The sequence below is a fragment of the Dendrobates tinctorius genome, unplaced genomic scaffold (assembly GCF_039654945.1).
Source record: "Dendrobates tinctorius isolate UK_male_01 unplaced genomic scaffold, ASM3965494v1 ptg000082l, whole genome shotgun sequence".
In the NCBI taxonomy this organism is placed as follows: Eukaryota; Metazoa; Chordata; class Amphibia; order Anura; family Dendrobatidae; genus Dendrobates; species Dendrobates tinctorius.
Window position 1 is genome coordinate 9,815,853 of NW_027361750.1, and position 19,367 is coordinate 9,835,219.

Below are 19,367 nucleotides of genomic sequence, written 5' to 3' on the forward strand. Positions count from 1 at the left end.
ACCAGCGATATGACGCGGTCAGGATCGCTGGTACATCGCTAAGTGGTCGCTAGTGAGCTGTCACACAGGCAGATCTCACCAGTGACATCGCTGGGGACGGGGGTCGCTACTTACCTGTCACACTAGGCGATCCTGCGTCCTCCCGCCCGCGTCCACGCTCGTCTCTCCACAGGAAGAGCCGCAGGAAGCTGACGACGAGAAACAGTCCAGGACGTTCTGGCGCGATCAGCGATAACCAGCGGGGGGAGCGGGTCGTAGGTAAATATCAGACACAGCGATATCGCTAGCAATATCGCTATAACGTCACAAGTTATAGCGATATTGCTAGCGATATCGCTTAGTGTGACAGTACCTTTACTGTTGGTGATCTGCTGGAGTATATTTTTGAAAGCGTCAGAATCCAGCTTCTAGCCTAATAAATAAGCGAGGTGGCCTCCACAGTGCAGCTCCGTGGCTGACCTTGAACAGACTACAGCTTCTTTTTCTCTCCAGAAAATAGATAAAAAGAGAAATGTCCTTGTAAAAGTCTACAGCCCACCACACACAGATCGTTGTCAGCCGAAGATTGGTTTGGTCGATCGTTCAGCTGGCAGACATGTCGACCAAGGTTAAAGTGTTGTCCATTAGAGAGGTGGCACCAGACATCTTTGGCGGTGGCTTATCTCTTGGAGAACAAAAGGATCAGTAGACTGAAATTGTAGATGTTGGATTCTTATCTCCCCTGCCAATCATCTGTCATGGATCCCCCATACATATTAAACGATCATCTGTACCAGTGATTGTCGTTGAGTCCAGCCAACATTAGTCTGGTTTAATGTGTATAAAGAGACTTAAAAGTCCTGTCATGGGAAATGTTTCACATAAACCACCACAGCCATTTCTAGTTTACCATTGTTATTTACTAGACCTGCTTCACACTATAAAAATTACATACACGAATAGAAACATAATGATTTACAGCTCTGTTACAAAATAGATTTTGCATAGTAAAAATGAGGCACGCAATTCTTACATGTAGTCATCTAATCGTTCCCTTTCCAGTTTTTCATACAATTATTGAGTACAATTAATGCATAGTCTTACAGATGGAGCTGCATTTCAGATATCTGGCATAACAGAAATAAAACTCCTTATCGTGAAGCTGAAGACTGAGATTTTGGAGTTTATATGCCGACCATTGTTCATTGCCAAATACAATTTAATTGGCTCACAATTGAATTGTTCCATCATACAGTAGTCATGAACGTCCAATTCATCCAGGTTATATCCTTTCCAGTTCCATGATAAGACTCATATCTAGGTGCAATTTTCATGCACTGGTTAACACCTATGGATATTGTGGCAATATAGTGTTGCTTTTAGATTGCATAGTTGGTGACTAATCGTGTCGTTAAACTTACTTATGAAAAATTCCCTTTAGAGAAAATCTGACATGTTTCTGAAAACTAAATGCTGGTACTCCTTTTGTGATCCCGCTAAGCGGCTTTATAACTGTGCCCATGTATCACCACCGCAATCCGGCATACCTTAGAAAAATGACTATTTGCCCCCCATATAAGCAGGGCTTGACCGTTCTGAGCGTCTCCTCTCTGCCCAATATTCTAGCACTTTTGCTTGTGACTTATATTGATAACCATCATTCACATCTAACTAAAAACCCCTGGCTCTCGCCATTCACCTAGAGGGTGGCACATGGGTATGTCACACTCAGCCCTGGTCAGTGCAGAGGAGTTAAGCGGATGGCAACAACATCAGGTTTACAGCAAGATGTGGATAACACGGGAGGGGATATCTTCCACATCACAGGGGCTCGATATTATGACTTCAATGAGGCATCAAGGTCCAGGCCTGTCAATCTGCGCAATTAATTATTTATAAACGAAGCATGGCATTTATGAAGTCATTTTTCCATAATATGCCGGACTGTTGTGGTGATATGAGGACACATTTAGAAAGTTTAGATTGATAAACAAATGGCTGCAGTTAAAGGATATTTGTATCCAGGTTTTTTGGTGCCTAAATAGAGAGCAGCATAATCTAGGGACAAAGACCCCGATTCCAGTGATGTATCATTTACTTGGAATTCTTGCTGTACTTTTGATCAAAATCAGTGTTTTATCAGCAGGATATAATCACTTGACAACTAAAAAACCAGCTGCCATGTAGTCCTCCACATTCATAAGCTCTGTATAATCCACCCCTCAACACTGATTGGAAGCTTTCAGCCTATGAAATGTGCATACAGAAAACTGTCAATTATTGATTTGAGTGGGGTTACATGGAGCTCAGCAATCAGAGAACTGCTAGATCTGCAGCAGAGATAACTGAGATTTTATCAAAACTGCAGCTAGCAGTCCAGTAAGTAACACAACACAGGAATCAGGGTTTCTGCCCCTCCATCAGGCTGCTCTCAGATGAGGTAGCAAAAACCTGGTAACAAATTACCTTTAATAAGGGAAAACGTAATGACAGCATTGCTTTAAAGGAGTATCATCACGCATCTAATGTAAAATAAAAAAAAAAAAATGTATAGTCTTGTAAAAGAAAAAAAAAGCTAACACTTCAATTTTGTCATTGCCTAGCCTTCCCTTATGGTTACAAGAGTGTATTACATTATACAGTAAAGCTTATCTTATGAACCAGGCATGTGCTTTTCTTTCTGAAGTATTTTCCTACACAAGTACATACATGAGAACACACAATAATAAAGTCATTTAAAGTCTCTTAAACCGTGTTTGAGAAAATACCTAGAAACAATGTACATAGTTCTTCGTCAGAATACTTCACAAGAACTACATAATGTGCTTTCTACGTGAACTATGCAATGAGATTGCCCATCAGGCATGCAATTTAATTTGTACCGAATAGGTGGACACATTAGGAGCTGGAAAACCATAAGGCCTTGTTCACACAATACCGCTTTATATCGGTTTTTTTTTTCAGTCAAAACCAGGAGTGGATGCATAAGAGAGGAGACCTAATGGTTTTAAGCTTTCTATTTACGGTCTACTAAAACTTGTTTTGTATGAACAAGTCATACAGAAGAAAAAAAAAAAAAAAAATTATTAATCAAACATGATAGTGTACACTATCATGAAGTGTTATGGAAACATAGCCGGTCATTAGAATTAAAAAAGGAGAAAAAAAAAATACAAAAGCGAAAAGGTGAACATACACTTTAAGGTATCTTTATATATGCCACAGTTGCCCAATATTGTAATAAAGGCAGAAAGGAGGCTTGCACAGCAGCCATTATAATTCTATTTAAAGAACATTATAAAAAAACATTTCAGAAAATAAATGGAATGCACTGGTGTAAAGCTACTAGATAGCACTGTGCGATACCAGCTAAACAATGTCCAGTTTCAGCAACATGACCTTCACAGATTTATTAAAATACCAGATGATAGGTAGCACTGCTTTCAGTGTAATGCTTTAGGTGTAGAGCACACGACTGGTCGCACTCGACCATGACTCTCCAGCTTTGAAACAAAATCATGTGGAAACTGGATAATGCGGGAGGGTGGAGTTCTGGGGTCTCCCTGCCTTAAGAAGTTTTGCTGGACAATGTGCAAAAAAAGCACAGTATATACTGGCATGGGTTAATACCTGGCACATTACCTGCATAATAGCAGTGAAACTATTCTATCATCATCCATTGTCTTATGGTAAGGTGCTGCCTGTGCAACATGATTTTTGACTACATGTCGTTTAGAAGGGTCACAAACACTGGTGCACCATATAGATCATGTAGATAAAGAAAGGAAAAAAAATCCCTGTGGTTCTGGGATCAGTTTTAGGAATTAATCCCAAAATGGCTTACTTATTGGCAACGCAGTGTTGGAGTAATCATGCATTAACAGAAAGCAAGCAATCTGAAATTAATTTTCTAATGATGCAATGGAGCACTGTTGGACTTGAGGAAACAAGTCACTTAGCGGCCGACCTTCAGGTGGACAATGCATGCATGCTGAACGCTACATGGGACCCCGGCCTCAAAGCATGTTTGCTTATCAAAAAGATGCACATTTTTAATGCACCAATATCGCAGTGTGTGACCATATTGTGACACAAAATGGTCAACCTCAGCCCAGTGACGTCACCAGCTTCTGCTTTACGGAATATTTGGTTACATTTTGTGTATATTGGTCCAAATAAAAGGCTGCTTTGTCATACACGGGTGTAAAAGGATATGTTCGGTTTCACTTTACTGAGACATTTCGGAAGATGGCACAATCGGGACGTCATAAACTTGGATCATTAGTGCCCACTAGAGTGAAGCTCAATTTATTTTTATAGAGCTCCAACTCTTCCTGACATCGATTTTAAATGAATCTGTAATTAGGTTTTTGCTACTCCATCAGAGAGAAGAATTTGTTAGGAACAGAGAAACTAATTCCAGTGATGTATCACTTACTAGGCTCCTTGCTGCGGTTTTGAGAAAATCACAGTTTTATCTGCTCAAGATCTACCAGTTATCTAAATGCTGAGACCTGTATAACTCGCCCACACCACTGATTGGTTGCTGTTTAGCATCTTTCTGCATATGCACAGAGTAATCAGAGCTTTCAGAGCTCATGAATACTGAGGACGACATTGCAGCAGGTGTACATGTCCTCTATTGATAATCTCCTGCTGATAAAAGAGGAATGTTTTCAAAACTACACTAAGCTGCCAGTAAGCGATACATCACTGGAATCAGGGTCTCAGTCTCTACATTATGTTATTAGATTAGGTGGCAAAAACCTGCTGTCAGATTCCCTTTAAAGATATCATGCTAGTCTGCAGTAACCATTAGCGGGAGCTTACTGCCTACAGTATTCAACGTGAGATGAGTGTATAAACTGATAGTTTTTTGCTAAAAGTTACACTTTTAACCTACAGTATACACAGGTCTATACAAGTGATTTATAACTCTGTCTCCGGGCCCTAGACAATCAGTGCAGAAATCAGAACCAGTTTTAGATTGATGGTGTGTGAGCATTTTAAGGGGCCCAGCACTTGGTAGTGCACCTGCTCCCATTATTCTAGTGATAAGATCTTAGCTCATGGACGGCTAGAGATGCCATCTTCAAACATGTCTCATGGAATAAAGTGTATATATGCTCTACCCTGTAAGGTTATAATTCACGTACGCCTACACAGAATATTTTTCAAAAGTTCATTCTCTAAAACGAAAAGTCATCAGAAGGGGCCGCGTAAGAAAACCCAACAAAAGCATCATCTGCTTCTTCAACACTGGCATTAACAATAGAATAGTCTGTAGATATACAGACAGAATCTGGAACCATGACATCTGTAAACTCGGGGTCAAAATTTGAGATATCATCCGGGCCATCCTAATACGGAAAAAAAAAAAAAAACACATTAGAAAATTAATTCAAACCATAGTATTTATAGTACATTATTAATAATCTACAAAACAGGCTTAAGTTGCACGTGACAATATATATACGGTAGCTCTGCATGTAGTCATCAAACACTGAACATGCTGGATCTGGCAAAACCTTCACGCCACAATTTTGGCGTAAAAACTTTACAAAAGTGACAACATTTAAGTGTAATGTCAAACATTTAATGACCTTTGTGCTCCCTGCATTATTTTGTATGAAGCTCTATATATGGAAGAACTTTGCACCTATAGTTTTTTTTGTAGGTTTACCTGAGATTATATTATTTTTAATAATCTGCCTTTATGCATCTATACTTTATTGAAATGAGAGGGGCGTCCATTAAAGATTTCCCCTGACCCACTTTATCACAACCCTGAAACTGCACATGTGTAATGATATAAGTCTCTATAGGTTGTGTCAATTTGCAACTCAGGAACTGATAACGGTGTTGGTTTTACAGGTGCTGAAGTGGGGTGAGGGTTTGATAATGGACTAAGTTGAATACAGAGCAGTCCTCAAGTTCCTTTACTTGAAAGGCCGCACCACACGGATGGAGACGTTCGATGAGATGATAGAGATTTATGGTGATGATTCCCCATCATATGATGAAGTCAAGAACTTGCATCGTCAATTCAAATGTGGTCGGACTTTGGCGCAAACAGCTCCAATTCCAGGGCGACCCCACTCTGCTATTGATGAACACACCATCCAGCAAGTGGAAGTCTCCATTTTAGAAAATCACCATATAACAATTTGCCACCTAGCCCAAAATGTCAAGATTAGTGTGGGGTCCTTAGAAAAAATAATCCAAGACCATCTTCACATGCTCACACCTTCTCAGAGGCAGGAACGAGTCAAATGCTTTCAGACTACTGACGATGTGCCATGGAAACCAGGAGAACTTTTTCAACAGACTGATCACACAGGATGAAAGCTGGGTCCATTACTATGATCCTGAGACTTAAGTCCAATCCATGCAATGGAAGCATCATGACTCACCTCCTCCACGTGCCCAGCCCTCGGCAGGCGAGGCCATGGTCACAGTATTTTCGGACCAGCACGGAGTAGTATTGATGGTTTTCCTAGCAAATTGTACGATGATCACTGGGGCAAACTATGCTTCACTGCTGTGGAAATTGCGGGAGGCCATCAAAACCAAGAGACGTGGCAAGCTCAAAGGTGTACGCCTTCTGCAAGACAACGCACCAGTTCACAACTCACATGTTGTTGCCCAAATGGAAACATGCTCCTCTGGCATTGAAATTCCACCACATCCCCCTTATTCGCCTGACCTCGCACCATTGGACTTCCACCTCTTTCCAACAATGAAGTTATTTTTGGAGGGCAAGCATTTTCCACATGAGGAGAATCTGATTTCCGAAGTCACAACCTGGCTTTTGGAGCAACCTGTCGACTTCTACAAGTGAGGTGTTTATAGTTTCTTAAAGAGATGGGAGACGTGTGTGTCCTTAGGTGGCACCTATGTACAGAAAGGCTAATAAGTCTGCCAAGTTTCATTGCTCTCAGTCCACAGAAAGTGGGTCAGGGGAAATCATTAATGAACACCCCTCGTAACATGTACCATTGAGGAAGCTCTAAACTATACTAACTTCCCCAGCATATTTATCACCAATGGATATATGAGCTTCATTACCAGATATGAAACCATAATGATGTTGTACTCTCCTTCTGATTTTAGTTACATGATTTAAAACCATGAATCGTCATGTTAACTAATACTACACCGCATTTCAGATTATAATCCAAATTGGGTTCAAGTATCATAAAGATGTATATTTCTTGTTTTTCAACTAAGCTCACGGATGTTATTGTGTCCAATTAAAGAAAAACTACTTAAGAAGGATGTTTCACATTATTGAGCAGCCACAGATTTCATGTAATATGAAAGAAAAAGGATCTATCTGCTGCTGAAAAGCATAAAATAGTGCAATGCCTTAGACAAGGTATGAAAAGAGATATTTCACGAAAACTTAAGTGTGATCATCGTCCTGTGAAGAGATTTGTGGCCGATACACAGCACAGAGGGGTTCGTGCAGATAATGGCATAATGAGGAATGTCAGACACGTTCATCAGATTAAGAGATCAGCTTCTAAAATACCATTACAAAGCAGAAGACAGTTATTCGAAGCTGCTGCAGCCTCTGGAGTCCCGTGACCCTGAAGGTGTAGGATCCTCCAGATGCGTGCAGCTGTACATAAAACTATTAAGCCACCCCTAAAAAATGCTCACAAGCAGAAATGGTTGCAGCGGGCCAGACATACATGAAGACTAGTTTTAAAAGTCTTGTTTATTAATGAATACCATTCAATCCTGGATGGTCCAGCTGAATGGAGTACTGGATGGTTGGTGGATGGCCACAATGCCCCAGCAATGCAGCAACATCAGCAAGGGAGGTAGCAGAGTCATATTTTGGGCCAGAATCATGGGCAGAGAGCTGGGAGGCCCTTTTAGGGTTCCTGAAAGTGTGACAATAACCTCCGTAAAGTATACAGAGTTTCTGTCGCACCAATTTCTTCCATGTGACAAAAAAAAAAAAAAAAACGTGCCATCCGTAGCAAAATCATCTTCTTGAATGACATTGCATCATCTCATGCTGCAAAAAATTCCTCCTAGTCATTGGCTGCTAAGGGCGTAAAAGGAGAGGAACTCATGTTGTGGCCACCATCCTCCCCTGACCTCAACCAAAACAACTAGGAGGGTGGGAGGCACAATTCTGATACCCTACAAAGAAATTCAAGCAGAAACTATCCAAAAATTGTGAAGGTGATATGTAACTTGGCCTGTTAATATGTTTTTGATTGAAAAAAGCTTTTGATTTCAGTAAATATGACCTCTTAGTGCTGCAAATTCAACAAATAACCATTTTCAGTTCTTTACAACCTATAAAATATTTGCATTATCCGTACAGAATAATTTGGAACACTGCACTTTAAGTTTTTTCTTAGTTTTGAAAAAAATATTGTTATCATTGTGAGGTTTGTCCAATAAAATTTGATTTATACTCGGATGACGATTTGACTATTATACTGACTCATTTGCATCAACCATTTAGGAAAATCAGAGAAAAATAACTTGTAACCTGATGTACAATAATCATCCTCTGCGTCCCATTTTGTTTGAGATAGTCGTTCGTAGAGGTTTCTAAGTAGATTATTAATTGTGAGGCTTATTTACATACCACATGAGGATCATATGGTGGACAGATCTTCTTTTCAACCATATCTGTCCAGTTTATAGATGAGAAAAACGGATGTTTCTTAATTTCATTCTGTAAAGTAAACAAAATGAAAGAGGTAAGTCTATGCCAGCTAGAAAGAGGGAAATTTTTTTTCTCAGTTCGGCTCGGTGATAAATTACAGAACAAAGGAGAAGGAAGTTACAATGATTCATACAATGACAGCCTGGAACAAAGTCATACCAGGAAATTCATGCTCAAAGTATTAAGGTATTGTTGAAGGGTTTTTGTTGCTTTTAGTATCGAATCTTAGCTGCTATGGTTCCTTTAGAGCATGGCACGTGTGAAGGGGAATTGCAGAAAGTAGCGGACGCCTTGTGAAACTTGCCAATTCCTAAATATTCACAGAACTACAGGACAGTGCACATTGCCCCGGAGTGTGGTATAACCTCACAGCGATTAGCGATTGCCTCATCTGGACCAGAAAGGGAATGTCACAATTTTGGAGTGGCAATAATTCAGTGAAGATGAAAACTATTTTTTAGAATTTTTTATTTAAGTTTGTGCAACACTTACAAAATCATCCTTTGACCCAAGCCTCTGCTTTGGATCTTTTTCAAGTAACTCTTCCAAAATAGATGACGCCGTTATGCTTATGTCAGGCCGTGTAACTAGGCAATTGTGCAGAATGTTTTCATACATGACTGCAGTGTCACGATGATAAAATGGAGGCTGCAAAAAACAAAAAAGTAAAAAAACACTGGTGAGAAGACATAAAACCAAGCAAATGTACAAGAGATGATTTACCATGCAATGTGAGAAATGTTTAAAGTTACATTGTGACATTTAGTTTACCAGAATAAACAAACAAAGAAGGGAACTACAACAAAGGAAAGTCCCATTGCTTTCCATCATGAAACCTAAATGAGATGTTTGAGGATTCTCTAATGATTTCCATGTGCAGGACAGGCACCCTAATGTACTTTATCATCTGGGGGTGTATGTTTTGTATTAAAAATGGTGGCTGTTAAGGCTTTATTATATTTATGGCAACTTTAGTCCTTTATAACAGGTGATTATTGGGTCTGGCATGTGTGTCAAGTAGCTTAGATGTTTTAGGGGCAGCAGTTATGTAGATCTTGAAAATCAGAGCACCTCCCAGTGTTACAGTAGATGCATTGTAAGAGAAACTTAATGGCCGTCTGTCTCCTATTTAGCCCCACTACAAAGAAGAACAGCAGCGCTGCAAGGTCCGGAGAAAGTTTTGCTGTTCAAAGCAACTAAATCTATTTTCCTTAGGTACAGACAGTACACTAGTAAGGGGCTTACAACGTGACACCACTTAAAAAATGACAGCTTTGGAAACGGAAATGGAATACGATATTAGGATTTACAATAAACACTGAATTGATATTTACCAGGCCGTGCAGCATTTCAAAAAGGACCGATCCAAGACACCACCAGTCTACAGTGTTGTCATACGGCTGTTTCTTGATCACTTCTGGTGCTAGGTACTAAAAAAAAAACAAAAAAAAACACAAAAATGTACATTTAGTGCAATCTATCACCAAGTCAAGAAAGTGTTTTAGCTTTATTTTAAAGGAACTTTCCAAGACTGATTTTTGTGCTTACAGATGTGATACAGAGAGCTGGCACAGACCTAGTCACTTAATCATCAAGTACCACATTGATTTGATGGCAGACCAAACTGTTAAACATTTTGCACACACCGATTCAGAAGAGAAATTTTGACAGCAGCGTAAATGGTACATTTATTATTTCATTTTATTTTGGTTCCTAGAAGTACCAGAATATTCTTTGTAAGGGAAGTTTCAGAAACTTTGGACGGCAGGGCGCTATTAGGGTATGGGCACACGTTGCGGATTGGCCTGCGGAATTTTCTGCACAAAAACTGCATCTCTTGGCAGAAAACGCAGGCAAAAATACTTGCGGATTTCATGTGGAATTTATGAGATTTGTTGCGGATTGTCATGTGTTTTTGATGTGTGGATTTGCCTTACTCCGTGTATAGTCAATGGGTCCAGAAACTCTGCGTTTCCGCACAAAGAATTGACATGCTGCGGAAAATAAAACGCTGTGAATCCGCGCTGATTTTTCCGTAGTATGTGCACAGCAATTTTCAAATTCCCATTGACTATCATTTGTACTGTACTACACTGTGGATTTGATGCAATTCCACGCGTCCAAAAATGCTGCGTAAAGGCATCAAAAGCAGCAACGTGCGCACACAGCTTAAGACAAAATATGCAGGTCAAAATCCCCTCATTTTTATTGCGGATTTAATGCAGATTATCATGCGTTTTTTGGCCTGCGGTTTTCTATAATGAAATGGGTGTAGAAACGCAGCGATATCCGTGCAAAGATTTGACATGCTGCGGAAAATAAACTGCTGCGGATTCAGTGCAGAATTTTCCGCAGCATGTGCACAGCAATTTTATTTTTCCATTGGTTAACACTGTATGGTCAAACACTTGCGGCTCTGCAGCGATTCCGCGTGGGAAAATCCGCTGCGGATCCGCAACGTGTGCACATACCCTAAGGGTATGTGCTATGGACAGATTTAGACTCTGGTACAGCCGCTGAGTATTCCCAGGTGAAGGCACTTCAGAAAAAAGCTGGCAGTCATTTTCCTGATGCAGCTTCGCCAGTGGCTTAGCCATTATTCTTGAAGCCGGCGTTCAGTGTTAAGTATAGAGAGAAGCCGCCTAAAGAAAGAGCACGTCACTTCTAGCAACTTCATGGTTTCTGAAGACGCAACATATGCACAGCAATGTGGTTTTGTGCATTATGTTCACTTTATGGGGCGCTTTTGCAGTGCTTTTTCAGGTGCAAGCTGGTATCTAAGGTAAACAGCGGGTTTCTAAGAGCCGCGCGGCTCTTAGAAACCCGCTGTTTACCTTAGATACTAGCGTGCAGCGTCGCTGATCGTTCGTCTCCCGCTGCCACACGCAGCAATGTGTGCTGGCCAGCGGGAGACCAACGATGAAAAAAAATGGTCCGGGACGATCAAGTGCGATCAGCGATACCCAGCGGGGGGCCGGTCGCTGATCGCCGTCACACACAGCGATGTCGCTGGCGAGATCGCTGATGCGTCACAAAATCAGCGATCTCGCTGTGTGTGACGGGGCCTTAAGATTCATGAAAGACAAATTATAAAACTGTCCAAAAATAATTTGATGACAGCAGTTGCAGGATTTTTCTGTATATTTATGACTCGGCCATAACTTCTAAGCGCACAGGTATATTTTGAGAAGAACTGACAAAGGAAGTTCCACAGCTATAGTAAGTATTGTACTTGTATAATAACAGGGTCATACAGAAAACAATACACAAGTCAAAAGTTCTGCAGATATGGCTTCAACACCAGGAAAAATAATAGAGAAACATGTAATACACACAATATAAAGCCAACACTGAACTTGATTATATACGCACACATGTAACACTTAGAGAGCCTCTTCGGGCAACATTATTTTAGGAAGAGCAGCCTCATTTTAGAGAATATTGGGTTGCAAAATGTGAGCAAAATTTACAAGCAGCAGGATGTATTGAATATAATACAATTAGGTTTAGCAGAGCAAGCTGCACGGTTACTGAAACTCGTTGTGCCACAAGGTTTCAGAAAGTCCAATATGATAAACATGGAGCTTGCTGTGCTGAACGGCGTCCATAACGCCGAACGACTTGTATGGGAATTATGAAATTAGAGTAGGTAGAGACAAAAGCTTTCCAGGCTGCTTGTTGTAGTTTTGATAAACCTGCGGCCAACGTAGTTCTCCACATTCATGAGAGCTGTACACTGGGTGAAGAATTATTAGGCAAATGAGTATTTTGATCACATCATCCTTTTTATACATCATGTCCTACTCCAAGCTGTATAGGCTTGAAAGCCAACTGCCAATTATGTAAATGAGGTGATTTGCATCTCTGTAATGAGGGGTGTGGTCTAATGACATCAAAACCCTATATAAGGTGTGCTTAATTAGGCAACTTCCTTTCCTTTGGGAAAATGGGTCAGAAGAGATTTGACTGGCTCTGAAAAGTCAAAAATTGTGAGATGTCTTGCAGAGGGATGCAGCAGTCTTGAAGTTGCCAAACTTTTGAAGCGTGATCACCGAACAATCAAGGGTTTCATGGCAAATATCCAACAGGGTTGCAAGGAGCGTGTTGATAAAAAAAAGGCACAAAATTACTGCCCATGAATTGAGGAAAATCAAGCGTGAAGCTGCCAAGATGCCATTTTGCCACCAGTTTTGCCATATTTCAGAGCTGCAACGTTACTGGAGTATCAAAAAGCACAAGGTGTGCCACACTCAGGGAAATGGCCAAGCTAAGGAAGACTAAAAAACGACCACCTTTCAACAAGAAACATAAAATAAAACGTCAAGACTGGGCCAAGAAATATCTTAAGACTGATTTTTCTAAGGTTTTATGGACTGATGAAATGAGAGCGACTCTTAATGGGCCAGATGGATGGGCCCGAGGCTGGATCAGTAAAGGGCAGAGAGCTCCACTCCGACTCAGACGCCAACAAGGTGGAGTTGGGGAACTGGTATGGGCTGGTATCATCAAAGATGAACTTGTGGGACCTTTTTGGGTTGAGGATGGCGTGAAGCTCAACTCCCAGACCTACTGGCAGCTTCTGGAAGACACCTTCTTCAAGCAGTGTTACAGGAAGAAGTCGGTATCGTTCAAGAAAAACATGATTTTCATGCAGGACAATGCTCCATCACATGCATCCAAATACTCCACAGCGTGGCTGCCCAGTAAAGGTCTAAAAGAATGAAAAAAATAATGACATGGCCCCCTTGTTCACCTGATCTGAACCCCATAGAGAACCTGTGGTCCCTCATAAAGTGTGAGATCTACAGGGAGTGAAAACAGTACACCTCTCGGAACATTGTCTGGGAGGCTGTGGTGGCTGCGGCACGCAATGTTGATCATAAACAGATCAAGCAACTGACAGAATCTATGGATGGAAGGCTTTTGAGTGGCATCGTAAAGAAAGGTGGCTATATTGGTCATTGATTTTTTTTGTTTTGTTTTTGAATGTCAGAAATGTTTATTTCTAAATTTTGTGCTGCTCTATTGGTTTACCTGGCGAAAATAAACAAGTGAGATGGGTATATATTTGTTATTTATAAAGTTGCCTAATAATTCTGCACTGTAATAGTTACCTGCACAAACAGATATCCTCCTAAGATAGCAAAATTAAAAAAAAAACAACAACTCTAACTTCCAAAAATATTAAGCTTTGATATCTATGAGTCTTTTGGGTTGACTGAGAGCATAGTTGTCATTCAATAACAAAAAGAATCCTCTCAAATACAACTTGCCTAATAATTCTGCACACGGTGTATAACCCTAACCCCACCACTAATTAGCAGCTTTCTGCCTGGGCACAGGGTACTTGGGCAGAAAACTACTAATCAGTTGTGCAGACGGGGTTATACAGAGCTCAGCATTACGAGAACTGATAGATCTGTGGCTATTAAACAGTGATTTTATCAAACCTACAGCAAGCAGCCCAATAAGTGACATCACTGGAATCAGACTCTTAGCCCCTACATCATACTGCAACTGTATGGAACTGTTATTTTACTGGAGAATGTCAATTTTTTTTTTGAGTAGACTCCGTGTTTTCAGTTTTTCTACCTATAGACCAACATACTGTATGGGGCCATTTAGCATGGCATTTTGTACACTGTATGGCAGCATAAAAAAAAAAAAAGGTACTGGGCACTATCCATAAACTATCCATAATAAGACTGCCTCCAATTGAATATATAAGCTCCTTCAGGCAAGTGGCTGCAAGAACAGCCTTGTTTCCTTAGACATCGTACCAGCTAAATATTAACATAGGTCACGGTACATTATTTCATCTGCTCTCAATGTGTAGGCAAATTTCACATTTCAACAATAAAGCCCAAAAAGGGCAGCAGCTGGTTTCATGCTACAGTTATCTCCTAATAGGAGTTTATAGCATAAGATACCTTAGGGTATAAAAACCTCAGCAGGATCATAAGAGTTCCTATTATAAAAACTTGTCACCCATGAGTGGGCACAACCTTACCTCCGGGGTCCCACAGAAGGTTAGTGTTTTGTCTGAATTTGAAATCCCTTCTTTGCAAAGTCCAAAGTCAGTTAAAACAATATGGCCCTAGATGACAAGAAAATGGAGTGACGATTATTATTCTCATTTTTCCTTACCCCCTTTAACCGGACACACAAAAAAATAAATAACATTGCTGAGTGAACGTCCTCGGATGAGGTGTTATCCGAGCATGCTTGTGAGCTTACCAAGTGTCTTCGATGTGCTTGAAAAATATGTTAGAGTCGCCGTGGCTGCATGTCTCGTGGCCATTAGACACACTACATGCAGGGATTGCCTGTTTGTTAGGCGTCTCGAACATAATTTTCGAGCATGCGGAAGACACTCGGTTACCACACGAGCATGCTCCGATAACGACTTATCTGAACACGTTCACTCGTCACTACTAAATACATTTTAAAAAAAAAAGTAGGCTTTAATCACTTAGCACAGAGCTGCTCCGGTGGTCAGCTATTGTCCGCAGTGCTAACATTACATCAACAGCACTGCAGCCAGTAACTGGAAGACTGCATGAGCCGCTGAGCTCAGTTATTGGCTGTAGCCATGTCAGTGTGATATCGGCACTGCAGACAATAACAGACACCGGGAGAATGGCAGAAACTCTGCAAAGGACCCGGGGAGGATGAGTAAAGCATTTTTTTTTTTTTTTAAACTTTGCCTAGTGACAGAAGATTTTTTCTGAAACTGGAAAACCCCTTTAATTTTAATCCTAGCAGGACGGTCGACATTTTTTTTAGTGTAAAAAAAACAAACCAAAACAAACATTCTTGCATGTTGTACTACATGTTCACCATTACCAGGTCTCATCTCTATCAATATTATTTTTCTATTTACTTCCTGTATCTGCAAAAATATTATAATATTATATATATCACACACAGTATATTATATTTATATTTCATGGGGGGGATCAGATTAATCAGTTCATTTATTGCAGTTTTCTGGTGTAACTCCATTGAAAAATTTGCTGATTCAACAGGTACCATAGTCATGAGGCCCAACACGGAACTTTCCCGAATGACGGAATGTCTTGGAATAAAGTGGGTACAGCTCTAGTGTAGCCCTCCTCATCACTCAATTATTATGTGTTTTTCATCACTGTTCTACTTTGTAAAATGTTCGAGAACAACTACAGCTGTGGCCTAGCAATAATTTTATCCTGTATCATATTCTACATATCTATGAAGCATGCGACCTGCTGATTACTATATGAAACACTCCATAAGGGAGAAACCAGTTCACCACTTTGCCAGAATTAAGATTTTTGCTCAGTTGTATTGTAAAGGTGAAATCCAGATAATTTAGATGTAAATCTGAATGTTTTAGTTGAGTTCTGCTGATGAGATTTCCATTTTAACCCATTGTCACTATGTGACTGCAGACTTATGAATCCTCACATCCCATTAACTGCGCGCTTTGAGGATTCCCTGGGGCAGGGTTGAGACGTGATTTGCATACATGCGGGCACATGCCTACTAGACATTCGCAGCCTCGCTCAATGCAAAGTGTACTGAGTGAGGTCGGACACTTCTAGTCAGAATGTGGCTAGAAGTATGCAAATCACATACTTGTGGAAGTTGCGGTCATATGAACCCCTGCTCCCGGCAATGTAGAATCCTCACAGCGCGCACTGAGGACTCAAGTCTGCAGTCACACGGAATGACTTTAGACTTGTAGCCTAAGGCCGGTCAACCCCTTTAAACAGATTGTGCTAGTCACCTGATGACTTTGCCATTACAGTACCTTGCGGGTCACAATCCTACCCCATTTCCTTGCATTACACTGATGTAGCACTGGCATAGAGCAATGTTTGGCCACACAACCCAGGCCATGGCCCAAGGTCACGGTATAGTCCCAGCCATGAAAAAAGAAAAAAAAAAAAAAAAAAAATTAATTGTAGGTTAAAAATAATGTATTACCTTTGAGTCTAACAGTATATTTTCTGGTTTTAGGTCCCTGTCAATAAAAGAAATATTTCATTAGAAGTGCGTCCCATTATAAATACATCTTATGAGGAATGACTGCAGAATAGAAGTAGCAGCATACCGATATATGATTTCAATGGAATGCAAATATCCCAAAGCACTACCAATTTCTGCAGCATAAAACAGCGCCCTCGGCTCAGCAAAATATCGCTCTCTTTGTAGATGAAAAAAAAGCTAGAAGAGAAATGTATTATATATGTTATTATACAATATTTTAGCCAGTCACAACATGTCATCTTGCAAATTTATCATAATTTTTGTATATTTTTGGTTTTACTTAAACATACCAAAGACTCAAGAAATTGTAAATTAAACCCAAGCGTATACAATTAGTTTTCAAAGCTTAATCCAAGTGTCAGACTAAAATGTGGAATTAGTCACTGGCTGACCAGCATAAACTTGCAATGCAATTATACCCAAATCAGTGCTGAACAAGGGCTTCTAGAGGTTTGGCAAGCAGGTCAGATGCCCGGATTGCTTCACTGCATGTGTGGTTTAGGGCCCCGTCACACATAGTGACTCACCAGTGATCCCGACAACGATAGTACCTTGTCAGCATCGCTGGTGAGCTGTCACACAGGCAGCTTCACCAGCGATCAGCACCAGCAACGCCGAGCGCGTGGCGTCGCTGTGTACGTTAGTTACCAGCGCGCTGATGCAGGGAGCTGGTAATTAAGGTACACATCGGGTTTCTAAGCGGCGCGCGTCACTTAGAAACCCGATGTGTACCTTGGTTACCAGCTCCCTGCATCAGCACGCTGGTAACTAAGGTACACAGAGGGTTTCTAAGCACTGCATGGTGCTTAGAAACCCTGCGTTTACCTTAGTTACCAGCGCGCTGATCGCTGGTCTCCCGCAGCGATGCGTGCTGGCCAGCGGGAGACCAGCGATCAAAAAAAATGTCCTGGCTATTCCAGGACGATCAGCGATAACCGGCAGGGGGGCTGGTCGCTGATCAGTGTCACACACAGCGATCTCGCTGGTGAGATAGTTGTTGTGTCACAAAACTTGTGACTCAGCAGCAATCTCGCTAGCGAGAACGCTATGTGTGACGGGGGCTTTACTAAAACAAGAAAGCCTACTGATAAGCCAAAGGGGGATGACCACAACAATGGCCACAACGCCAATTACACAATGTAAAATGTGCCAAAGGGGAATGCTCTGAACACCTATGAGGCTAGCTGGTCAGATTTGCTGGGTAACACGATATCTTTAGCAATGGTAAGTCTGATTCACTGATCATGATGCTTTCTCTATGATATAACTGCTAATTAAATATAGATTTAAATAAAAAAAAAAAAAAAATAAAACCTGTTATGATCAAATAAAAAAAAAAAAAAAAAAAAAAAATCACACTGGTCTAAATCTCTGGATTTAAATTCCATAACGATAACTTATCTGATATCATGGTGCAAGATTATTTTCAGGAAATCTATCAGGTCATTTTGTGTACCATACTAACAGTATCCTGAAATAGGACTTGGGCAGCCCTTTCAGGATATGTAACTTTTATTGCTGTAAGCCATGGAAAATGTATAGTCGCACGCCGGCAAGTCAAGCCTATGTGAATACAAAATGAATATTCACCCCTTCCTCCACCCTTAATCCCGCCCACCCTTCCGTACCGGCGTCAGTGATTAAAGTAAGACTGCTGTAGCATTCGCCTGAGGATTACATCATGATCCCTAAGAGGTTGTCCAGCATTTAATGATGTCCCATTGTTACGATATGAATACCCTATCAGATCAGTGGAGGTCTGACAACTGATACCCTACTGATCAGACGTTTCCAGTTCCAGGGGCAGATAGGTGTAAACAGTATGTGGAGCTGGAACTAAAACTCCACTGCTCTATGCCATCCTTGACTCCCAATGATACGCCATCTATATCATATGTCTGGACAACCACTTTTATTTTTGCCAGTACAATGATTTTTAGTCAGTAATAGGTGTATGGTAAAATAAAATTACAGATTGTACCATTTTTACATCAAAGTTTAGGCCAAAAATAAATGAAAAACTGAAGATTCAGCTTTGGGCCATAGAATGGGTATCATTACCTAAGGCTATATGCACATTAGGTTTTTGCCACACGTTTGTGGCTTCATCTGAAACCTTGAAAAACTGCATTTCATTGGAACCTCGATGGAGACAGTCACCGTAATGAAATAGACAAAGGAAGCAGAAAGTGACTTAGTCTTCAGTTTCAGCAGTGTCTGTCTTTTTCAGGGTGACACAAAAGTGTGGTAGACACGCATTATAGTGAATGGCTGGGTCAGAGGTTCCATCCAAATCATGCAAAGATGCAAATTTTCCCCTCAAGAAACTGGGCAAATACCAGGACTTTTCTGATAGCATTTGATTTTTCCTTTCTATGACACTGGCCAATCAAAACACCACTATGTCATAGAGGAGGATAAATAAACGCCCACAGAGAAGGTCCCTACTGCAGCCTGGCTTCAGCGTATTCTCCTGAGACTTGTCACATGTGAATACACCTAGAACTCAGCAGTTGCCACATCCCTACCAGCAATTGGATTGCAGAGAGAGCAAAAACTTATCTATAGCATTGTCCAGTCCAGTGCTCTGGCTCTCAGTGCTGCTACTCTCCTGTGTTCCAGCTTGACAATAGCAAAAGGGGCAGCAACTGTAGAGTTCTCA

The 19,367-nt window shown here is 40.8% G+C and overlaps 1 protein-coding gene across 2 annotated transcripts in view; it reads right to left on the minus strand.

Annotated features, from left to right (window-relative positions):
* Nucleotides 1-877: 877 nt before the first annotated feature.
* Nucleotides 878-19,367, minus strand: part of SGK3 (serum/glucocorticoid regulated kinase family member 3) — an 82,273-nt gene continuing 63,783 nt past the window's right edge. For both annotated transcript variants that reach the window (XM_073583893.1, XM_073583894.1), the window contains exons 11-17: nucleotides 16,770-16,882; nucleotides 16,643-16,679; nucleotides 14,685-14,771; nucleotides 10,009-10,104; nucleotides 9,167-9,322; nucleotides 8,594-8,683; nucleotides 878-5,339 (exon numbers count right to left, since the gene is read on the minus strand). In XM_073583893.1, coding sequence (XP_073439994.1) covers nucleotides 5,169-5,339; nucleotides 8,594-8,683; nucleotides 9,167-9,322; nucleotides 10,009-10,104; nucleotides 14,685-14,771; nucleotides 16,643-16,679; nucleotides 16,770-16,882 — 750 coding nt within the window. In that variant the 3' untranslated portion in view covers nucleotides 878-5,168. The remainder of the gene's footprint in view (nucleotides 5,340-8,593; nucleotides 8,684-9,166; nucleotides 9,323-10,008; nucleotides 10,105-14,684; nucleotides 14,772-16,642; nucleotides 16,680-16,769; nucleotides 16,883-19,367) is intronic.